This window comes from Hydra viridissima, unplaced genomic scaffold, assembly GCF_058129835.1.
Source record: "Hydra viridissima isolate aposymbiotic clone 2 unplaced genomic scaffold, HvirCarnegie_v1 scaffold_8, whole genome shotgun sequence".
Taxonomy (NCBI): Eukaryota; Metazoa; Cnidaria; class Hydrozoa; order Anthoathecata; family Hydridae; genus Hydra; species Hydra viridissima.
The window spans coordinates 3,830,578-3,852,455 of record NW_028324307.1 but is presented as its reverse complement, the minus strand read 5'-3'; the positions used below and the strand labels follow the sequence as shown (position 1 = coordinate 3,852,455).

General features: G+C 29.0%; 5 protein-coding genes and 2 pseudogenes across 9 annotated transcripts in view; 6 read left to right on the top strand and 1 right to left on the bottom strand.

Annotated features, from left to right (window-relative positions):
- LOC149884570 (uncharacterized) overlaps positions 1-21,878 on the bottom strand; it is a 317,612-nt gene that overhangs the window by 123,469 nt on the left and 172,265 nt on the right. The gene's annotated exons all lie outside the window — the stretch shown is intronic.
- On the top strand, positions 476-8,912 carry LOC149884604 (uncharacterized; annotated as a pseudogene).
- On the top strand, positions 4,614-6,758 carry LOC149884605 (uncharacterized). The gene is made up of 2 exons (XM_090096023.1): positions 4,614-5,175; positions 5,365-6,758. The coding sequence occupies exons 1-2, from the start codon at positions 4,614-4,616 to the stop codon at positions 6,756-6,758; spliced, it is 1,956 nt and encodes a 651-aa protein (XP_089952149.1).
- LOC149884603 (uncharacterized) lies at positions 8,958-9,925 on the top strand (annotated as a pseudogene).
- Positions 12,775-13,667, top strand: LOC149884602 (uncharacterized). Its single transcript, XM_090094518.1, has 2 exons — positions 12,775-12,949; positions 13,024-13,667. Exons 1-2 carry the CDS (start codon positions 12,775-12,777, stop codon positions 13,665-13,667), a joined length of 819 nt encoding a protein of 272 aa, XP_089950644.1.
- LOC149884601 (uncharacterized) lies at positions 13,891-15,479 on the top strand. The gene is made up of 5 exons (XM_090094517.1): positions 13,891-13,917; positions 14,004-14,174; positions 14,276-14,340; positions 14,555-14,674; positions 15,476-15,479. Exons 1-5 carry the CDS (start codon positions 13,891-13,893, stop codon positions 15,477-15,479), a joined length of 387 nt encoding a protein of 128 aa, XP_089950643.1.
- LOC149884600 (uncharacterized) lies at positions 14,709-20,744 on the top strand. 5 transcript variants are annotated; one of them, XM_090096427.1, is made up of 11 exons: positions 17,314-17,410; positions 18,088-18,116; positions 18,284-18,489; positions 18,632-18,715; positions 18,858-18,950; positions 19,461-19,529; positions 19,635-19,751; positions 19,843-20,015; positions 20,116-20,180; positions 20,396-20,493; positions 20,603-20,744. In XM_090096427.1, exons 3-11 carry the CDS (start codon positions 18,297-18,299, stop codon positions 20,716-20,718), a joined length of 1,008 nt encoding a protein of 335 aa, XP_089952553.1. In that variant the 5' UTR covers positions 17,314-17,410; positions 18,088-18,116; positions 18,284-18,296; the 3' UTR covers positions 20,719-20,744. The 5 variants fall into 5 exon arrangements, with proteins under 5 accessions (XP_089952551.1, XP_089952552.1, XP_089952553.1 ...); XM_090096428.1 differs by lacking the exon at positions 18,088-18,116; XM_090096429.1 differs by lacking the exons at positions 17,314-17,410; positions 19,461-19,529 and having other exon boundaries at positions 17,752-18,116.

Below are 21,878 nucleotides of genomic sequence, written 5' to 3'. Positions count from 1 at the left end.
GATTCTTAAAGAATTCCAAAGTAGCAATTGTTTAGAAACAAGATTGCATGTTGAGTGGCAGAAATACAAACCTAAAATTTTGGAATATGTCAAATCAAAGCCGTCATTGCATACCCTAATGTTTTCTTTAACAAATGAATTAGATGAAGGTAAATTATGAACTTTTACCAGTTAAAAATTGTAATAAACTTAGAAAACTTAGTAGCAGAATAATAGGTTTTAGTTCGAATATACTTATTTTCTGAAAATCGTTTAAATCAGTTTAAAATCAGTTAAAAATTTTTAACTGGTAATTTAACTTTATATAACTTAACTAATATATTCAAGTTTTTACTATTTTTAACACTATTTTAAATTATATTCTACCTGAATAAAAATTATAAAAATCTTTTTGTGCTCATATTTTTTATTTGAAAGAGTAGCAAATCTTGCAAATAAATATCAGTCTAACTTTTTTTCACTTTTTTCTTATATAATGTTAGACAAGAAAAGTGAGCTTGCGGTTGAATGCCTTGTTTGGCTTCTTCCTACCCCACCACAAAAATCAGTTAAAAAGGCTCGTTTACTACCAAATGTGGTCATGGAAAATCTTTTCTTTGACTTCAAGGTATTGTTTTTTGTTAACTAATGTTTTTAAAGAACTCGTTTCCAGTTTTTTAGTTTATTTTCATTGCTAATATCATTATCTGTTACTGAAACATGTAAAAAATATTTTATACATATTGCAGGATGATACAATTGACTGTGCACTAAAAGCACTGGAAGATCGTGGAGTCAAACAACCGATGCTGTTGCGCATATCTAACGGATATTACAATAAAGCAGATAATACAGTTATATCAGTTGCTTTTTGCAGCTGTTTTATGGAGGCATTAGGGTTTTTATTAATGTCTTTTTACGTTTTCGCCGTCGAATATCCGACCGAAGTAAGATTTTTTTTATGGCTTTTTAGAGAAAGTCATGTGACTTAATATTACTGTAAATAATGCAACCGTTGCTGATTTGTTTACCAAAATAACCTTTCTTCGAAATTTATGATGAATTTAAATCCCAGTTGGATTTAAAGACAACTTATTTGTTTTGTTTTTTAATTGATGAGATCTTTTATCGGTATATTTCTTTTTTGGAGATAACTATTCATATTTGTTTTTTAATTTAATAATTGATTATAATTGTTTGCCTTTTTAGATTTGCGGTTTCTAGATTTTTGTTATCATCTGAATGTATTAATTGTTTCAGTTCAATTGACAGTAATTTAATATTATGACTTTAAAATGTTAACCCATCTTTTAAATTACGTAATGCTAAAAAAAAATTAAAATCAATAAAATACGATATACTGTAGTAAAAAGTTTTAAATATTTAAAAATCTTAAAAATATTTAAAGAACCTTAAAATGCATAATGCGATTTTTGCAAGTTTCTTTTAAGTCTTTTTTTACACATTATTGTGATTTTTATGCATTATTATGCATAAAAATAATGTGTAAAAAAACAAAAAAAAAAAAAGTTAAAAATCATAAAAAAAAAATCACAATAATGCTTATAATGCATTTTAAGTTTCTTTTTGCTAAACTTCTTTTAAGCTAAACTTTTTGCTACAGTATATCGTATTTTATTGATTTTAATTCTTTTTAGCATTACGGAATTTAAAAGATGGGTTAACATTTTAAAGTCATAATATTAAATTACTGTCAATTGAACTGAAACAATTAATACATTCAATATAAAATAATGCATAAAAATTACAATAATGTGTAAGAAAAGACTTAAAAGAAACTTGCAAAAATCGACTCTTTGAACGAAATGCAAATTATTGTGTAAAAGTCACAAAAATACGTAAAAAAAAAAACAGTAATGCATAAAAAAAAAATTTCGTTGAGCAAACCTACAAGCAGTTTAATAGCCGTTCTCTTATAAAGTAGAATTAATTCCACATTCTTGTGGAGAAACAAAAAGTCCACAATTGTGTAAAATAAGTCCACATTTCTGTGTAGGAGTGAAGACTACACACTAATGTGGACGGAAGTGTGGAGGAAAACTCCACACTTTCCGCAAGAGTGTACCGTGGTGGGACCTAACAAAGTCCTATGCTTTAAGAAAGTCCTAAATTAAGAAATGACAAACTTCGTATATATAAAAGAAACATTTGCGGAAAATAACTTTGTTGTTTTAACTAGATATCTAGTTAGATAAAATAACAAAATTTTTTTCTCTAAATGTTTATTTTATGTATACGAAATTTGCCATTTCCCAAATTAGGACTTAAAACATATTTTATTAAAAGTATAATTAATTAATTAATTACCCCAACGTAACAGGTACAAGTTAATTAGCGACGGCAAAGTAGGGTTAAAAAAACTTACAAATACGTATTGTACCACAATACACTTTATTCATTACACACGCCAGAAGTAATTTACAACATTTTTCCAATAACTAAAAAGAAAGGTGAAAGCAGCGTCACAGAAACGAAGAAACGATTTATTTATACAGCGCCGAAAATAGAACGGCATCTATGCAATGATGGTGATTAAAATATCCCAAACCCAATAGTTTATTTTTTTTAAAGAAATTTTATTGTAGAAACAACAGCGTGCAAACTTTGGTTAGTGGGCTTAAATTTTGAAAATTAATAGAAAAATAACGACATTATTTTAAAGAGAGATATATTCAACAAAAAAAAAATGTTTTTATTCAAGCGTTTTAATCGTTTTAATTTTTGAATTCATTAAAATGCTTTTAATGTTTTTTTCTCAACCTTGTCTATTGATTTCATAACCATCAATACTTGTTTAACTTAATCACTATAATGTATCACTCGAGCTAGCTGTTTATTGATTTTTTCATCTCGTTAATATTGCTTCGCAAAGGTCTTTCAAATGAACAATATATCTTTTAAACAATCAATATCCATATATTGCATTTGTTTTCCGGCTTTTGTTACCAATATATCTTTAGTACGCATTAAATTTAATTGCTATTTTTTTAAAAAAAATACCAATAAAAACATTACAGATTTTCAAAACATTGATATAAAGAATTATTTATTGCAGTCTCTAAAGTTGCTCATTAAAAGCATCATCTTTTCCAAATATTCAGTTGGAGTAAAGTTCTGAAGTGCGTTTGTTTGTAATTCAGTAACTAAAGGTTATCCTTCTACTCTCGTTACATTTTTATCCATGATTTGAACTTGGTAAACAGGAATTTTGTTCATCTCAACAATTTCTTTATGAAGACGGTGCTTTTCTCTAAGGAACACCCAATACTCTTTATTTGAATCATGATGAGAAATAGCAAGAGTGAAAGCGGCATCTGGAAAAGCTTTCGCTAGTTTATTTTATTTTTTGTAACATCTAACAATACGGCAGCTTGAGCTGTTTTAACATTACTTAAAAGTTGTTGACCGACAAACTCAGTGTACCATCATTGTTGTGGAATTTTAACTTCAGGCTTGCACGAAAATAAAAAAATCTCATTTATATATATATATATATATATATATATATATATATATATATATATATATATATATATATATATATATATATATATATATATATATATATATATATATATATATATATATATAAGTTTTTGTTAGTGCATATATAGATGAAGGTATGACACTGGTAATATTAAATCTACTTGATGATGATGCCTTAAAAGAAATTGGTTTCAATATGGCTTCAAGAAGATTACTAATTCAATGGATCCGGACTCAATCATCAACATCTGCTAATCATAAAAATATTGTAACACCTAAAGTAATGTCAGCAGAAAACAAAGATATTGAAATACCGATAGATTCTACAACGAAGATTATCGCAGAGCAACCACAACAAGCTACTACTTTAATTTCCGTAGCTCTATTTTACTTTGTTAAAAATTTTATGTAGATAATGTTAAACTATTGCTGGAAATTTGTTTTTATAATATAAAAACAAATTTCCAGCAAAAATTTGTGTGTGTGTGTATATATATATGTATATATATATATATACATCTGTGTGTGTGAATTAATGTAGGGCTGGCCTGTTGAAGCAATATTTAAAAAAAATGACCATGACAAAGATAAAAGGAGCAGAGTTAGTAGATAAGCTAAATAGAATGGAGCAGATAAACAATAAAGAAAGATTTTTTTTTTAGTTAAGATTCATGGCAGATATCTTATGAGCCATTGCAAAGTGTAAGTTTCAGTGTTTTTTTTTTTTTTTTTTTTTTTGTTTTTCTGGATATTTCTGGAATTCCAAATTCTATCTTAGTGTTTTTTAGGATCACACTTGTCCAAAATTGGAAATAACTACTCCGAAGCTTCCCGAAAAAACCCTTTGGAGCGGAGTATCTACATATGTTCCTGATTAGAAAAATGAAAAAAATGAAATCCTTCATGACCGTCCGAGCGAGAAATTTCAGTTTAAAAAATAAGATTTTTGCCAAAAAAAATTTTAATTTTTTTTTTCAAAATTTGATGAAAAAATCAGTTCTTAAGTATTAGTGGCACATCCCTAATAAAATATTGAACCAAATTTCGGGAAAAGGCATTTTAATGACATATTCATGTTTTCATTCGTGGAATGCACAACTCAAAAATGCCAAACTCAGCAAAAAATCATGAAGACTGTCGGAAGTCAGTTTGTCTCCTGTATGAAAAAATGTTCTAGGGAGCTAACAAGTTTTCTTAAAGACCAAGTCAAGAGTCTGATTTCTCAGGATGTTGACTTTTGTGACACACGAGTCCCACTTGGAATGTGTGATTCTTGCAGACTGCTTCTGAGGAGAAAGAAAAATGGTGAGAATGTCTCTGTCCCTCCCATTTTTGATTTCTCATCTGTCATCCCTAGGCCTGAGACAAGAGGAAAGCAGTGTGATTGCATCATTTGCAAAATTGGACACCTGAAAGCATTGCAAAAGCACCCATTTGAAATGCCACAACAGCCTTTACCATCCCAAGACCAAAGAAGATGTTCTGATTGCCTCTCCTTAATTGGAAGAGGAGTACCTCATCAATGCAATCAGTTCACATTCAGGCATAACATAAAGATGTTGGCATCAAAAGATTCCAAAGTCAGTGAACAGATTGCTTCAGCAGTCATTTCATCTAAAGAGGCTTCTCCTCATGGAACCCTAAGAATAGCACAAAGTGGTGGTGGGCGACCTTTGCCAATTACTCCAGGTAACAGTAACTTGCAAATCTTTTATCTGATAGTAATTAAAACTTTGTCATTGTCTTTGTCTTTTACAAAAGAAAAAACCTTTAACAAATAAAATTTGCAGTTCAAATCTAAACTTTACTTTCCATAAAGAAAACTTGGTTGTTTATGTGAAAAATTTGCTCCTACTCATAGCAATGTTTTTAATACAGGTGCAGCAAGCGCAAAAAGACTCTTTGGTGATGAAGTAGTTCTAAAAGCCCAAGACCTTGCAAACATTCAGACAAACACAGGGCTGTCTAATGCAAGCGTCAAAAAATTGGCCTCAACATTGAACCATGTTGCACAAGCCAGAGTTGTTGAACCTCAATTCCGGGCAAAATTCCATCAAATAGGTACACAACTATCTGAACATTTCACTCACACAAACATAACTGTGACACATGAAAAGTCTCAGACAAAGAAACAAATTGTGGTTCACTGCAAGAATCTCTCTGAACTTCTCAATGATGTCTTGCTCAAAAGACAAGTGTATAAAGAGCACATAGTCAAGCTTGGAATTGACGGTGGTGGTGGTTTCCTCAAGGTTAGCCTTGGGATTCAAGAAGATGAATTGATTTCTCAAGTTCAAGCTCCACCAGACAAGAAGACACTTACATCTTTTGCAGCAAAAGACAGTGGTGTGAAATCTCAACTTCTTGTTGCTGTAGCAGAGGATGTACCAGAAAACTATGAGAGTTTGAGAACAATACTATCTCTCATCTTCTCTGAGCGAGTTGACTTTCTTCTTTCAAGTGACCTGAAGGTGGCAAACCTTGTGTGTGGGCTTCAGTCACATGCCAGCTCACACCCTTGCACATGGTGTGACATTGACCACAATAGGTTATCACAGAATGGTAACTTTCGAACCTTTGGATCCATCAGAAGATCTTATGCCTTATTTAAAGCAGCTGGTTTAGACATGAAAAAGGCTAAACAATTTCAGAATGTGATGCATGAGCCCCTCTTGGATTTTTCTGACAATGCACTTGTTCTTGACATCATACCACCAATGGAGCTACATCTCCTTCTCGGTGTAGTGAACCATCTGTTCAAGGCACTAAAGGACTCCTGGCCTGAGGCTGAAGAATGGCCTAAAGCTCTTCATATCAAAGAACAGCCTTTTCACGGAGGGCAGTTTGCTGGGAATGAATGCCGCAAACTCCTCAAAAATGTTGACCATCTTCAAAGACAAGCAGAGAATTGTTCAGCTTTTCATGTTTTTCCATTCATCGACACTTTGAGAAAGTTTGATGCAGTTGTGAATGCCTGCTTTGGAAATCATCTGGATTCAAACTACTCAAAGAAAATTGACCAATTTCAACTGGCTTTCCTCTCCTTGCCAAAAGTAAGTGTGAGTCCAAAAGTCCACACTGTCTTCTTTCATGTCAAGGATTTCATTGATCGTCACAAAAAGTCTCTTGGACCATTCAGCGAACAGACAACAGAAGCCCTTCATCACAGTTTCCGAACCCACTGGGAGAGATACAAAAGGCCTCTGGGTCATCCAGACTATCCAGAAAAGTTGCTGAGTTGCATAGTAGATTTCAACAGCAAGCGTCTTTAATGCAAAGTTATCAAGAAAACATCGTCTCTTTGTTTCAGTTTATTTATGTTTTAGTTTTTCAAAAAAGCTTGACTAACTAACATTAAAGCTGCCCCCAACTCAATTTTTTAAAGAGTACATTGTTTTCTCACATTGTTTTCTCACATTATTTCTTTGTTATGTGTTCATAGAATAAAAAGAATAAAAGCAATCTACAGTGGACAATTGTTAAATCATTTTAAAAAAAATCAAAATTAAACTTGCTAAACAATCATTTTACTTTTGATTTTGAAGTTTTTTAAACATTTTAGTGACTTACCCATGCATCAGGGATCTGTTATGTAGTGTAGATCAATGTTTAGTGAATAAAAAATGTGTTTTCTTTTGATTGCAAAAAAATATTTTTTGTCGCAATTTCTTACATTTTAAAACTAAAATTTCTCGCTCGGACGGTCATGAAGGATTTCATTTTTTTCATTTTTCTAATCAGGAACATATGTAGATACTTCGCTCCAAAGGGTTTTTTCGGGAAGCTTCGGAGTAATTATTTCCCATTTTGGACAAGTGTGGGATATCCAAAATATTCCTTACATACAAACTTAAGTATATAATCTTGTTATATATTGCATCACCCAAACAAAAGAAAAAAGTATTTTCAAAGACTTTTTTCAAAGAACTATGATCTGAATTTTTTTATAGTATTACTGTATTCTATATACTTTAAGACTGACAGACCATCTAAAGAAGAAAAGAAGCAATTGTGTCAAGCACTTATCACTGCTTTCCCTGTATTTCGTGACAATGCAACATCATCTGGTTTTGTAAATTAAATATTTTTTGCCTTTTTTAAATAAAATATTTTATATTATCACTTACTTAACCAAATGTTTAGCAAAATCAACAAACATAATAGAACGATGTTTTTGTTTGATTCCATAGGAACATTTTTACGATGCTAAAGCACATACAGGTTTTTTGGAAACGTTCATTAGACAAAGAAGATCCCGTAGCGACAATATAGAAAAATTGCTTATCATAACTTTAATTGGCAATTTTTTAAATGTTTCAATTACTACTTATACACCAATACATTTTTATTTATTTTGCCAGTTGATAAAAATGTTGAATTCATTAAAGTTTTTATATAATTCAAAGCAATATTGCAATTTAATCCTAAAAGTATTGAATTATTTCTGTGAGTTAGTTAATACAACAGTAGTTAAAAAATTAATTTTATTCATTAATAATAAAATAGGGTGACAGGAATGGTATCAAAAAATGAACTTGTGAATAGTGTTGAATATATTAAAAAGGCCTAATGTCGCAAAAAATAGGAATAGTGTCGCAAATGAATTAAATGATTAATGCCGAAAACAAAACAAAAAGGGATAGTGTTGCAAATTGTAAAAACAGAACAATGTTGAAAATAGTTAATTTCAGCAATTGCTTACTCGTTTTGCTTATCTTTATAGCATACGTCTTTTACAGAAAAAAAAGAAAAAACAAAGAATAATGAAAGAAAAGATTTTTTACATTTTCGACCATCAAATTTGCGACAACCAAAATTTTGCGACACTATTCCTGTCATCCATAAAATAGTTTACTATTATACGTAATTTTTGTATGTTATAAATAATAAAAACTGTTTATTAATTATATATATTTTATTTGTAAAAACTTTTTAATACTGTTATTATTTACCAAATAACTTTTATTAATTAAATAATTCTATTTACGCATAAAGCAAAAGTTATTTTTTTTTAAATATAATCATTGTACTTTTTGTCAGAGACAATCTTATTCTGTTAAATTCATCAGAGAAAGTTAAACAAACATTACGAGAACTTCAACCAACAACTTCAAACAAAGAGAGTCAACTAAAAATGATGGCTGATACAAGAGTGGTAAGAAGAGCATGGATTCAGGAAACAAGCAACATATCAATAACCTCAATTATAAGGCGGTTTCCAAGATTTATTGATATGAATGATGCTGTGAGTGTTATTTTTAACTTTTTGCAGTTCATTTGTAAATCTTGTTTACTTTATAAATTGAGCTAGATTAGTTAATAAGAATAATTTTTAGCTTTTTTGCATTTTATAGATTAAACAAGAGTTTCGTTCCATTGAAGAGGCATCAAGTAATATTACGTTGCATGAGGTCTTTAACACGTGAAAACAAAACATTTTGTTACTCACAAGAGATTTAACAATAACAGACATGTTCAAAAATACTTTGTCAGAAGACAAATTTAATGAAGGTATATATATCTCTTTTACCCTAAGTGGGGAGAATGAATTCAATAAGAATTTCATAGCTTAAATGTGAATTACTACAGCATAGTTGTCAATCTGCATAAGTACTAAGCTGCTGCAACTTGACTATGTGCCAATCTGCAAAAGTGTGGAGTTTCCCTTTCTCATCTTATTTCATTTATTATTTTCTAGTTTAATATATCCACCTAATCCAAAAGAAGCTTCTTTTATGATCTGTCTTCTTATAAAAATATACAAGTATATAAGCATATTTTATTTTTATTTAGAAGATACAACTTTGCTTGCCTTTAAGGCGCTCCCTTTTCTTCTGATAGCACCTCCACAGAAGGGCAAGAAGTGTCCGAGAATGGATCCTGATGCAGTTTTGGCTTTATTTTAAAGAGAAATGGATGTAGGTTTTTTCTATACATTTTTTTTAAAATTACATTTGGTTTATAATCAAAAGTATTACTTTTTTGAGCTTTGTATTTTCTAATTTTTTGAAATTTTACTTAAACATTTAGTCACACCTCAGTCTTAAAAGCTCCATTGAGTTATTGAAGAAGGAGAAAGTTCTTCAACCGGTTTTATTTAAGTGTTGCGGCACTCTATTTATTAGTCGATAATACAGCTTTACGGTTGGAAGCTATACCGAGTAAAAGTTTTGCTTTTGAGTTACTGCTAGCCTCTTATTATGTATTTAATGTCAGTTTTCCTCATGAACCTATTTGTGTATATGGATTTCTCGGAAGCTTACTTGGAATAAGCAGCAAAGGAATTATCGTTAATTCTTTTTTAAAGAAAGTATTGCCGAAAGTTTAACATTAAATTAAACAATATGTTTGTGAAACGAAAAGGTATTTTTAACACTTTCTCGTTTATTTTTGTTATATTGTTAGCCGAGAACCCAGAGGCCGTATGTCCAATTTTTGTGTTTCCAAAAAGTCAAGTTTCTGCCAGAAAGTTCGACTAATTATTTAAATATTTCAAGAACTTTCTGCCAGAAAGTTCGACTAATTATTTAAATATTTCCTAAAATTTTTTGTTGTGATATATTTATGGAACACACACTCATTATTTATTGATAATAGACACAAAAAAAAAAAAAAAAAAAAAAAAAAAAAAATGTTGACATAAAGCTTCTTGGTTCTTCTCTGACGGCGATATCTATTTTTCAAAGTTTAAACTTCGCTTTTGCATATAAAGGTTTTACGACTTCTTACTTTAATATTCACTGTATTGAGTTTGAGTGTGACTGAGTTTGTAGATTTAAGAAAAATACTATTATATGCATTAACTCGGAATTAAAATAAAATTTATATTTTAGTTTTTATTACTTTATTGTGATGTTATTCCGTTTTCCTTGTAAGCCAATATGATATACACTTGTACTTTAGTATGACTTTTTCTTCAATAAATAAAATAATTTATTTGAATTATTTAAATGCGCCCGGTTATACCAATACTACGTGAAGACTTAAATGGGCGGAATAAACCACGCGTAAATATTCTAAAAAATATTTATAACGCCTAGAAAAACACAGACTAATGTATAATCTATAATGTTACATTTAGCGCAACAAAAATATTGAGGCTTTTTTACAACAGTTTTGTAGTGCAAAAAGAGCGTAAGTATAAAGCCATTGATTAAATGCAACAATTATGTCGCAAAAATTTCTATAAAAGTGTCGCATTAATGGCTGCAAAGTGTGGCTTTCAAGTCTACATTTTATGTGGCCTTACGAATGCAACACTGAGTGTGGCTTTTAGAGCCACATAGTGTTGGTGTAGCCGGCGTCAACACTCAATGTTGTATTCTACGCGACATAAATTAGCCTACGGCTCAACGCTATTTTTAAGCGTGTATTTTAGATATTTTCTTCCTGATTTTTTGGCGGCCATTCTTGGAACAACGTCAGCGTTTCAAAATCATTGAACATTCTTTGTTTGTGTTTTTATATAGATATTTTATAGATAACACTTAAAGGATTTCGGTAACTCCATAGTAAACTAATTATTTAAAATCTCTATTTATTCAGCTTTTTCAGTTCCTTGTTGTGTTTCGTTAACAATGCATGCATGTATTTAACATTCCATGCTTATTTATTTAGGTTTCCGATGGTATTTTTGGTTAAACAAATTTTTCATGTTTGACTAAAGAAAAGTATAAATGGTCGACAAGTATGCCATATAATACACAAATACACAACAAAATAAAATGCTGTCTAAAAAACTTAAAATGTTATTAGCAAATAAGATCAGAGTAAACAAAGAGGTTCTTCTTGGGAAGCTTAGTATGTTTTAATTAGCAAAACTATTGAAATAAAAATATGTATAAATACATTTTATTTTAATTATATGTATGTATGTATATATATATACATACATACATACATACATACATACATACATACATACATACATACATACATACATACATACATACATACATACATACATACATACATATATATATATATATATATATATATATATATATATGTATTTACAAATGTAATAGCATAAGTATGTAATCTATACTATATATTAACATAATATAAGTATGTAATCAATCAATCGTATATTTCTAAATAAAGATTTTACATTTAAGTTTATATACAAATAGTTATAAACTAATGTGAAGTAAACTAGTAATAGTGCTAACGATATATAACAAGAGTAATAATAATGGCAACTTAATTATTACATTCAAAAACAGTAGCAACAGCAGAGATATACTACAATATATAAAATTAACAATGATAACATGATGTAATGTATAGTATATATCAATTTTATATATATGTAATACACACACACACACACACACACACACACACACACACACACACACACACACACACACACACACACACACACACACACACACACACACACACACACACACATATAAATATAGGTAAGCTTTGAGAGGTATGATTCTAATTATAAAATAATATATTATTATAAAATATTTAAACAGCCAGCCTACTTGATAACTAATAAAATTTATTAAATAGGTCTACTTAATAAAAATTAAAAAAAAGTTGTTTTTATCAATAAAGCATTACGGATAAAAGTGCGTGAATTTTAGTGACGTATGATGCACGAAAATCGTAACCTTAACTACCTTTAATATGTATCTAATCACAAGAAAATATTAAATAAATGAATAGATAAGTTCGCTTATTAATGTTTATGGTAATTAGTGAAACCGCGGTATGTTTACAAAATGCCTGGAAATTTTTCGTGGAAAATGCAACTACAATATATCTTTAATTATTTTATCTTACAAAATACATCAACAGGTAAAAATGATATCATTTTAAAGAAGAAATCTTGGAAAGTAAATATGTAAAATTAGGTCTCAGAAACTATTACGTAAGTTTAATAATTTGATTGAATTTAAATCGATATTGTATTTCATTAATTTTCTGTGATTCCGTCACGAAATAATTACAAAACTTTATTATTGTTTCTGGCAAACATCTAAGTAAATAACTACATATTATCTTAAAATTTAAAATTTGGAATAAATTGTATGAATATTGGATATATTGTTGATGTGAATAAATATTTAATGTGCGTGACGGAATCACGCAATATCGTGACGGAATCACACACTTTTAACTTCAGTTTTACGTGCTTAATTTGAAGGGAGTTTTCTAATGTTTTACCTTTATATTATTTGCCAATAAATACATCTACTATTAAGATTGTTCTTTACAACTATGCTGCATAATTTTCTATTGTATATATAATTTACTAATAAATAAAACATTATGCCACCAAAGAGTGCCGCCGGAAGACAGCGAATGCACCGTGCAAGAGTTAAAGAAAATTCTGCTATGCTCGAAGCCGCTAGAGCAAAGAATTTTTTACGAAAAAAGAGACGGCGCTCAGAAATGGACGACGAAGAGGCAGCTGATTTTAAAAAGCAAGCAAAGCTGGCCACTCGTAAATGGCGTGTTAATAAATCTCGTTCCTTGGCTTCACCTCTTACTGCAATCGAAAATGAACTTCCTTACAAGTCGTTCTATGGAATGCAGCTGGTAAAACTATTCCACCACATCTAATACCAAAAGGTAAAACAATAAAATCGCTCCAAGCTTTTAATACAAGTGATGCACCAGTTGGTTCAAAATGGAGTGTTAGTGAGACTGGATGGACAAAACAAGGAATAGCATATCTTTGGTTTACAAATACATTTTTGCCAAACATTGGGACTAACAGACCACAGGTATTAATAGTTGATGGCTATGATTCTCACAGTTCAGTTGAGTTATTATTTGTTGCTATTGACAACAACAACATTGAAGTTGTTGAGATGCCAGCACATTTCTCTCACTGGCTGCAGCCATTAGACCGTACTCTATTTGGTCCCATGAAGACTTATTACAACACTTGTTGTAGTGATTTAATGAATACATACTTTGTTACAGTCAATAAGTCAAACTTCTGTGGATTGTTCAAGAAAGCTTGGGATCAAGTATTAACTGCTGCTAACATTATTTCTGGTTTTCAATCATGTGGTATATTTCCCTATAATCCTTTTGCACTTCGATATGAGGTCTACTTGCCCAATTCAAATTATACTTTTATTGATGACGTTGATACAACTGAAACTATAGGTATCTTATCTGGATCAGAAATTCAGAATGTAGATTTAGATTAACTGGATAATGATACAGCAGTAATGTTATGGAATAGTTGTTTAACTCCAGAACATTTGAATGCTTTTAGTTTCTGTTATCAAAATGGTTTTGATATTTCTGACAATTTGTATTTAGCATAAAAACACTTTCGTATAAACCAAACTGCAATCACTAATGTTTCTTTTGATCTTTCATTAATAGAAGCTCGAAACTGCAAAAGATTTAGCAGGTAGTTGCAAAAGGATGTATCCTTTACCAGATACAGGTAAAGTTGCTTGTTTCCATTTCATGTTTTCTTTTGTTGGTTTGTAATATCAGTAACATTTTATACAAATTATTGTTTTTTTACTTTTTAGAGTTTCAGAGAAAAGTTGCTTCAACTTGCTGAAATAAAGAACTTGCTGATAGATAGAACTGCACTTTTCTCTAATGATGCAGAAGAAATTTTTAAACAGTATAAAAGTTCAGACGAACTTATTATTTTAGAAAAAACAATAGCTGACGGGGATATTCAATACAGTACTTTTGTATGCTTAAATATATTCATTTACTCGTTTATATTATTGTCTTTTTTTTTTTTTTTTTTTAATTGTCTTAAATTGTTTATCATATTATCTATTTGTTTTAGGTAAAACATATATCATCAATTGGCGGTAAAAATCCAGCTAATGCAATAAAAAATATTCTACTCACGTAAGTTACCAGCATAAGTTTTTTTGACGCTAATTCTAATACATATTTTTCAGAAGAAAGATCTTCGTTTACTTTTGTTTTTATAAAAAAAAAATTTTATATAAGAAAAGTTCAAATTAGGATAAATATTTATCCTATTTTGAATTTCTCTAATAAATATCTAAGGTATAAAATTTCTAAGCACTGCTAGTGAAATATATTTTTGCATATTTAGACTAACAACAGACAATGTTTTGTCAGAATACAGCATGAATGGTTTAAAGAAAAAGAAAATATTTAAAGAGCTTGTAAATCTATGTAATGCAATCACCGGTATCGATCTTAGCTTATTATTGTATTCAATTAACTCATGTTTAAAAAAATTTTTTTTTTTTTTTGATCCACTGATTTTGTTGATGAATTTTTCCTTATTCTATTTAATAGATGCTGTTTTAAAGTCTTATAAAACCGTGACAATAGCAGAAGTAATTCAACTTATTAGGAAAATAATAAAACATTCTTTCGAACGATTTAAGAGAAAATCCTCCAATATTAATTGACAATGATCATATTCTAATATAATTAAATGTTGTAGTTTTTAAATTTATAATCCTTTATAAATTTGTAATTCTTTATGTCTCTCTATGTCTCTCTATAACTAGATAGAATCATATCAAATTCGATGGGTATATGCAGTTTGTTAAATAAAGGGCATGGAAAAATATCGAAGACTTTCTACCCAGCGTGCACAGACGTCAAAGAGACGTCCTATGGACGTCTTAATTAGGTCGCGACGTCTCCGACCAAATTATGACGTCCCAAAGACGTCCTCACAGGAAGTCTTTGTTAAGACGTCCTAATGACGTCTTTGAGACGTCTTTAAAAACGTGTAAATTTATACGTATAAATTAATTACGTACGTAACTGAGTTAACGCATTAATGCGCTAACTCAGTTAATTAAAAATGTTCGCTCGAGCTGGTCGTCATTTAAATTTCTTTTTTTTGGGGGTTATTTATCGTTTTAAGTCATTTTCTAATTTTTTACATTTTTCGGAGTATTTTAAAACTTGATTAACCTAGTTATTATTAATTAACTTAATCAGTTAAATAAGTCTTATATAAGTTTAATGTTTATTTTAATAATGATCTATTTAGATAATAAAAATTTATATCTGAAATGTCTAACGCAAACTATTTAAGACTCTGGCGAAGAAACTATGAAACCCAGTTGGAAGTTCTTAATTATTGTCACGACTCTTGTGAAGAGACCATTTTATTGGATTCACCATCCGATAAAGAAGAAGTTGAAATAGTTGAAGAAGAAGTTGAAGTAGTTAAAGGAAGACTGGATTTAAATGGCGAGGTTTCACCCTCATCTTCCATTTTTAGCGATGTAAATAGCATTTATATCTCAGAAAACGGTGATGTACACAATAAAGATAACTTGGCCTCTGAACTTTCATCTTGGGCATGTGAACATCACCTTACAATGGCAGAAACAAATCATATCTTGCTTATATTAAGAAATCATGGTCACAAAGAATTGCCTAAAGATTCAAGAACCTTATTAAGCACACCAAGAAAAGTTCCTCTAAAACAAAAATGTGGTGGTGATTATTTTTACATAGGTTTAAAAAGTTCAATAAAAAGTAAGTTAGAAGAGTTTTCATCTCATGATATTAATTCTTTGAAGACAATTAATCTATTGATTAACGTAGATGGTATACCATTGTTCAAATCATCAAACACTCAACTTTGGCCTATTCTTGCATCGTTTCAACTTGCAGGTCCATTTGTTGTAGCTCTTTACTGTGGTAGTTCCAAACCTGACAGTTGTGAGGAATTTTTAAAAGATTTTTTAGACGAGTATCGTAATTTGGAGGTTTTTGGTTTACACTATAATGGCAAAAAATTTCATGTAAATATTAAAGGATTTATTTGTGATGCTCCAGCACGTCAGTTTTTAAAGGGAATTAAGGGTCATACTGGTTATGATGCATGTGAAAGATGTAAAGTTCATGGAGTAAATATAGAAAATCGAATAGTTTTTCATGATCTTGACTGTGAACCAAGAATAGACCAGGATTTTAAGCAGATAGCTTATACAGGACATCAGTTACTTGTTAGTCCTTTAATCCACTCCAGTGTTCAATGCATTAAAGATTTTTGTTTGGACTATATGCATTTAGTTTGCTTAGGAGTTGTTAAAAGATTGCTTCTATACTTAAAAGAAGGCCCTCGTTGTTGTCGCATATCATCTAATCAGTTAAATGTAGTCTCTGACACTATTTTATTGCATTATGGAAAAATGCCTTCAGAATTTGCACGCCAGCCACGTGGGCTAAGCGATCTACGAAGATGGAAGGCAACTGAGTTTAGACAGTTCTTGACATATACTGGAATAATAGCCCTTAAAGGAACTGTTAGTTCACCAATTTATATTAATTTTTTATCTTTATCTGTTGCAATAAGAATTATGCTTGAGGAAAATCAAGATTACAGAAATGACTATTTGGAATATGCTCATAAATTACTGGTCTATTTTGTTGCAAGTAGTAGGGAGTTGTATAGCGATTCTTTTTGTTCATATAATGTACACTGTCTTATTCACTTGCATAACGATGTTTCAAACTTTGGATGTAATTTAGATCAAATTTCTTGCTTTCCTTTTGAAAATTATTTAAAGTCGTTAAAAAGGTTTATTCGTCAAGCAAATAATCCTATATCTCAAGTTGTGAAACATATTCATGAGTTTGAAATAAATAATTCAATAAACTTTTCAAAGGATATCAAGACCAAAATTTCTACAAGTGAAAAAGACAATTGTTTTCTTCTCCATTCCGGAAAAATTGTTTTTATTACAAGTATTTTAGATATGACTACTTTTATTTGTAAAATGTTCCACAAGAGTCTATTAAGAAATTACTTTCCTGATCCATTTGATTCAAAGATGGTCGGAATTTATTTTTTATGTAAGTCTAACATTGGCAAAAGAAAAACTGTAAATAAGGTAGATATTAAAAGAAAGGTTGCATGTCTACCAGTCAATGATGGGGTTGTTCTATGTACTTTACTTAATGATGTGATGTGGTAAGCCAACTATGTATGTGATTTTAAAGACTTTAAGTTAACTTTGCTTTCTTGTATAAAATAAAAAATGTGCACATTTATTAAATAAATTATTGCGTTAAAAATTAGTTATTTTTATGATAAATATATGTTTTTTTAATTTTTAATATTTTTATTATCATTATGTTTTATTATAACTTTTAAAATAGTTATATATAATATCTCTATAATTTTTAACAACATAGCTTAAAAAATAATTTCATTGTAATTTTTTTTTTTTTTTGTTATATAATATTATGTTGTATAAATAAATAATAGTTGATAGTAAGTGCATGATGATTTTCAAATTACTTTAATGCTGTTTTTATGAAAGAATGTTAATTGCTAATTTTTTTAAATTCATATTTCTTTTTTAGAATTTTAAATTTTTTTAATGATTAATTGTGAGCTTTTAATGAATAATGGAGAGCTTTTCAATAAATACTAATTTGTTTAATTTAACTTTTAATTAAGTCTACAAGCATCATTTTCTGTATAAATTTTATATAATTTTTCTTTTAAGTATAACAATCGTTTCCTGTTATATCTAACATCTATTTTTTAATTACAATAATAAAGTAATTGACAAATAGTTAAAATTTATCTGTCTGATTTTTTACTGGTATAAAAATGCATTTTTAAATAATCTTTTCACTCAGTTTTGAAGATATTGGTTCTTTTAGGAAAAGTAAGCTTCATTTTAATTTATTAATAAATTTAAAAAGTCATTTATCTTTTCATTTTAATCAATTGTAATTCTTAATTTATTTATATAAATAAATTATTGCTTTTTGAGTTATTTTATTTTTATTTAATAATTTATCATATTGAAATATGATTGTCTTTATATTTTAGATTTCTAATCAAAATGTCTTATTCTTTGGTTTCTCTTGTGGAGAAAAACAAAAAAGTGGTAGATGCTGTTGTACCTAGTCATTGGATAAAAGATGACAGAGTATTTTGGCCTGAAGGTGCGTATGTAGAACGAAGTGCTAAGAACTTGGATGAGTTAGATGAAACCTGGCCTTCATATAAGTTAGTCAAAGTTAAATTCACTGCAGGTAGGATAGTTTACTAGTAAATAAGACTTCCTAACTATTTTGAATAATTAAAGCCATTGCTTTGTAGTTATTTCACAGTTTAACATAAATGTAGCTAATTTCAAAAATAGTAAATCAATTGTAATTTTATCATTATCATTAGATGACTATGAATGGTGCAAAGATGTAGAAATGTCTACTACTGAACATGACAGTGATGCTGAGCCTGTAATGAGTCAAGCAACAGGTAACATAAAGCTTAAAACAGTTTAAAGCTTATGTCACAGTTTTCATTTAACAGCAAAACTATTTTTTATATATTTATTATTGAAATAAAAGATATTTATTCTTTATCCTATTTTTCACTGATTTTGTTTTATTTTATTTAGCAAATAAGATAACACAAAAAATTGACCTACCTAGACCTTTTACAAAGTCAATGGAAAACAAAACAAAGTCAAATACTAAAAGAAGCAAATCTGGTGAGAATTATTCATTTGAGATTTATTAAAGTACATTAGGATTCATAAAAATATTCTTGCACTTAAGTGCAAGAATATTTTCATGATACTTTAATTAAAGTGCAACAATATATATATATATATATATATATATATATATATATATATATATATATATACATATATATACATATATATATACATAAATATATACATATATATGCGTATGTATGTATGTATGTATGTATGTATGTATATATGTATGTATGCATATATATATATATGTATATATGTATATATGTATATATATATATATATATATATATATATATATATATATATATATATATATATATATATATATATATATATATATATACACACACACACACACATAACGCAGAATTCCCAATTGGTTAAAAATTTCCAAAATTCAATAACTTTTTTTTTTTTTTAGTAGTAAAAAGATAAAAACTCATATATATATATATATATATATATATATATATATATATATATATATATATTTAGTGCATGAAATAGTCGATCTACGAATTCCTTCGATAAACTCATTAAAAAGAAAACTAAGTCATACTGCTGGTTAGTACTATATGCTTTTGTGTACTATCAAGGAAAGTAAAGCTTTTGGGGACCTGATGTCCCTAGTTTTTTTTTAAGTTTACTTTTTATATTGTTTTTTTAAAGAATTAAATATCATACCGAATGTTATGGATTCCTCTTCTTCAAGCAGACCATTGCAGCCCGAAACTACAAAAGATTTAGCAGGTAGTTGCAAAAGGATGTATCCTTTACCAGATGCAGGTAAAGTTGCTTGTTTCCGTTTCATGTTTTCTTTTGTTGGTTTGTAATATCAGTAAAGTTTTATTTAAATTATTGTTTTTTTACTTTTTAGAGTTTCAGAGAAAAGTTATGTTTCAACTTGCTGAAATAAAGAACTTGTTGATAGATAGAACTGCACATTTCTCTAATGATGCAGAAGAAATTTTTAAACAGTGTAAAAGTTCAGACGAACTTATTATTTTAGAAAAAACAATTGCTGACGGGGATATTCAATACAGTACTTTTGTATGCTTGAATATAATTATTTACTCATTTATATTATTGTCTTAGTTTTTTTTTTTAATTGTCATAAATTGTTTATCATATTATTATCTATTTGTTTTAGGTAAAACATTCATCATCAGTTGGCGGTAAAAATCCAGCTAATGCAATAAAAAATATTCTACTCACGTAAGTTACCAGCATAAGTTTTTTTTGACGCTAATTCTACTCCATATTTTTCAGAAGAAAGATATTCGTTTTCTTTTGTTTTTATAAAAAAAAAATTTTATATAAGAAAAGTTCAAAATAGGATAAATATTTATCCTATTTTGAATTTTTTTAATAAATATCTAAGATATAAATATTCTAAGCACTGCTAGTGAAATATATATTTGCATATTTAGACTAACAACAGACGATGTTTTGTCAGAATGCAGCATGAATGGTTTAAAGAAAAAGAAAATATTTAAAGAGCTTGTAAATCTATGTAATGCAATCACCGGTATCGATCTTAGCTTATTATTGTATTCAATTAACTCATGTTTAAAAATTTTTTATTTTTTTTGATGCACTGATTTTGTTGATGAATTTTTTCTTATTCTATTTAATAGATGCTGTTTTAAAGTCTTATAAAAACGTGACAAAAGCAGAAGCAATGCACCTTATTGGGACAATAATAAAACATTCTTCCGAACGATTGAAGAGAAAATCCTCCAATATTAATTGACAATGATTAAATTCTAATATAATTAAATGTTGTATTTTTTAAACTTATAATCCTTTATAAATTTGTAATTCTTTATGTCTCTCTATGTCACTCTATGACTAGATAGAATCATATCAATTTCGATTGCTATATGCAATTTGTTAAGTAAAGGGCTTGGAAAAATATCAAAGACTTTCTAAAGACTTTCTCTTGAGAAAGTCTTTACGTCTGTACATCTTTACATAGATACTTAGAATCTATGTAAAGGTGATAAGTAATCTTAGAGTCTGTACATCTATTAATAGATGTACAGACTTTACTAGTAGATGTACATCTAATTAGATGTACAGACGTAAAAAGACGTTTATAGGAGGTCTTTTTCAGACGTCTTAAGGACGTCTGAAAAAGACGTTTTCAAGACGTCTGAAAAAGACGTCCTCAAGACTTTCACCTGAGACCGAATAAGGACGTCTTACAGACGAGAAATCAGACGTCTTATAGACGTCCTTAGGACGTCATTGTGCACGCTGGGTAAAGACTTTCTCTTGAGAAAGTCTTTACGTCTGTACATCTTTACATAGATTCTTAGAATCTATGTAAAGGTGATAAGTAATCTTAGAGTCTGTACATCTATTAATAGATGTACAAACTCTACTAGTAGATGTACATCTAATTAGATGTACAGACGTAAAAAGACGTTTGTAGGACGTCTGAAAAAGAAGTTTTCAAGACGTATGAAAAAGACGTCCTTAAGACTTTCACCTGAGACCGAATAAGGACGTCTTACAGACGAGAAATCAGACGTCTAATAGACGTCCTTAGGACGTCATTGTGCACGCTGGGATGTCTCAGATATTTTGTCCTAAAAAGGAAAACTATGAGAATGATCTTCAAAAGCTTATTTTTTCATTCAAATCTTTGATGACAGATCACAATATAGTTAATTCAGGTTTTTTTAACAAATTATAAAATTGGAGAGAAGCAATTTTGTCTTTTTTTGTTGAAAATTATGATCAGCTTTCATCCCAGCCGGCACGGGGACGTACAAAAAACGTACAATGAACGTTCAGTTTGCGTTTTGGACGTCCTGGACCTATTTCGGAACCAATAAAAATATTTCAGACTTGCGTAGGATGTTTGAAAGACGTCTTAATTACATTCAGAAAGGGTGATGAATTATA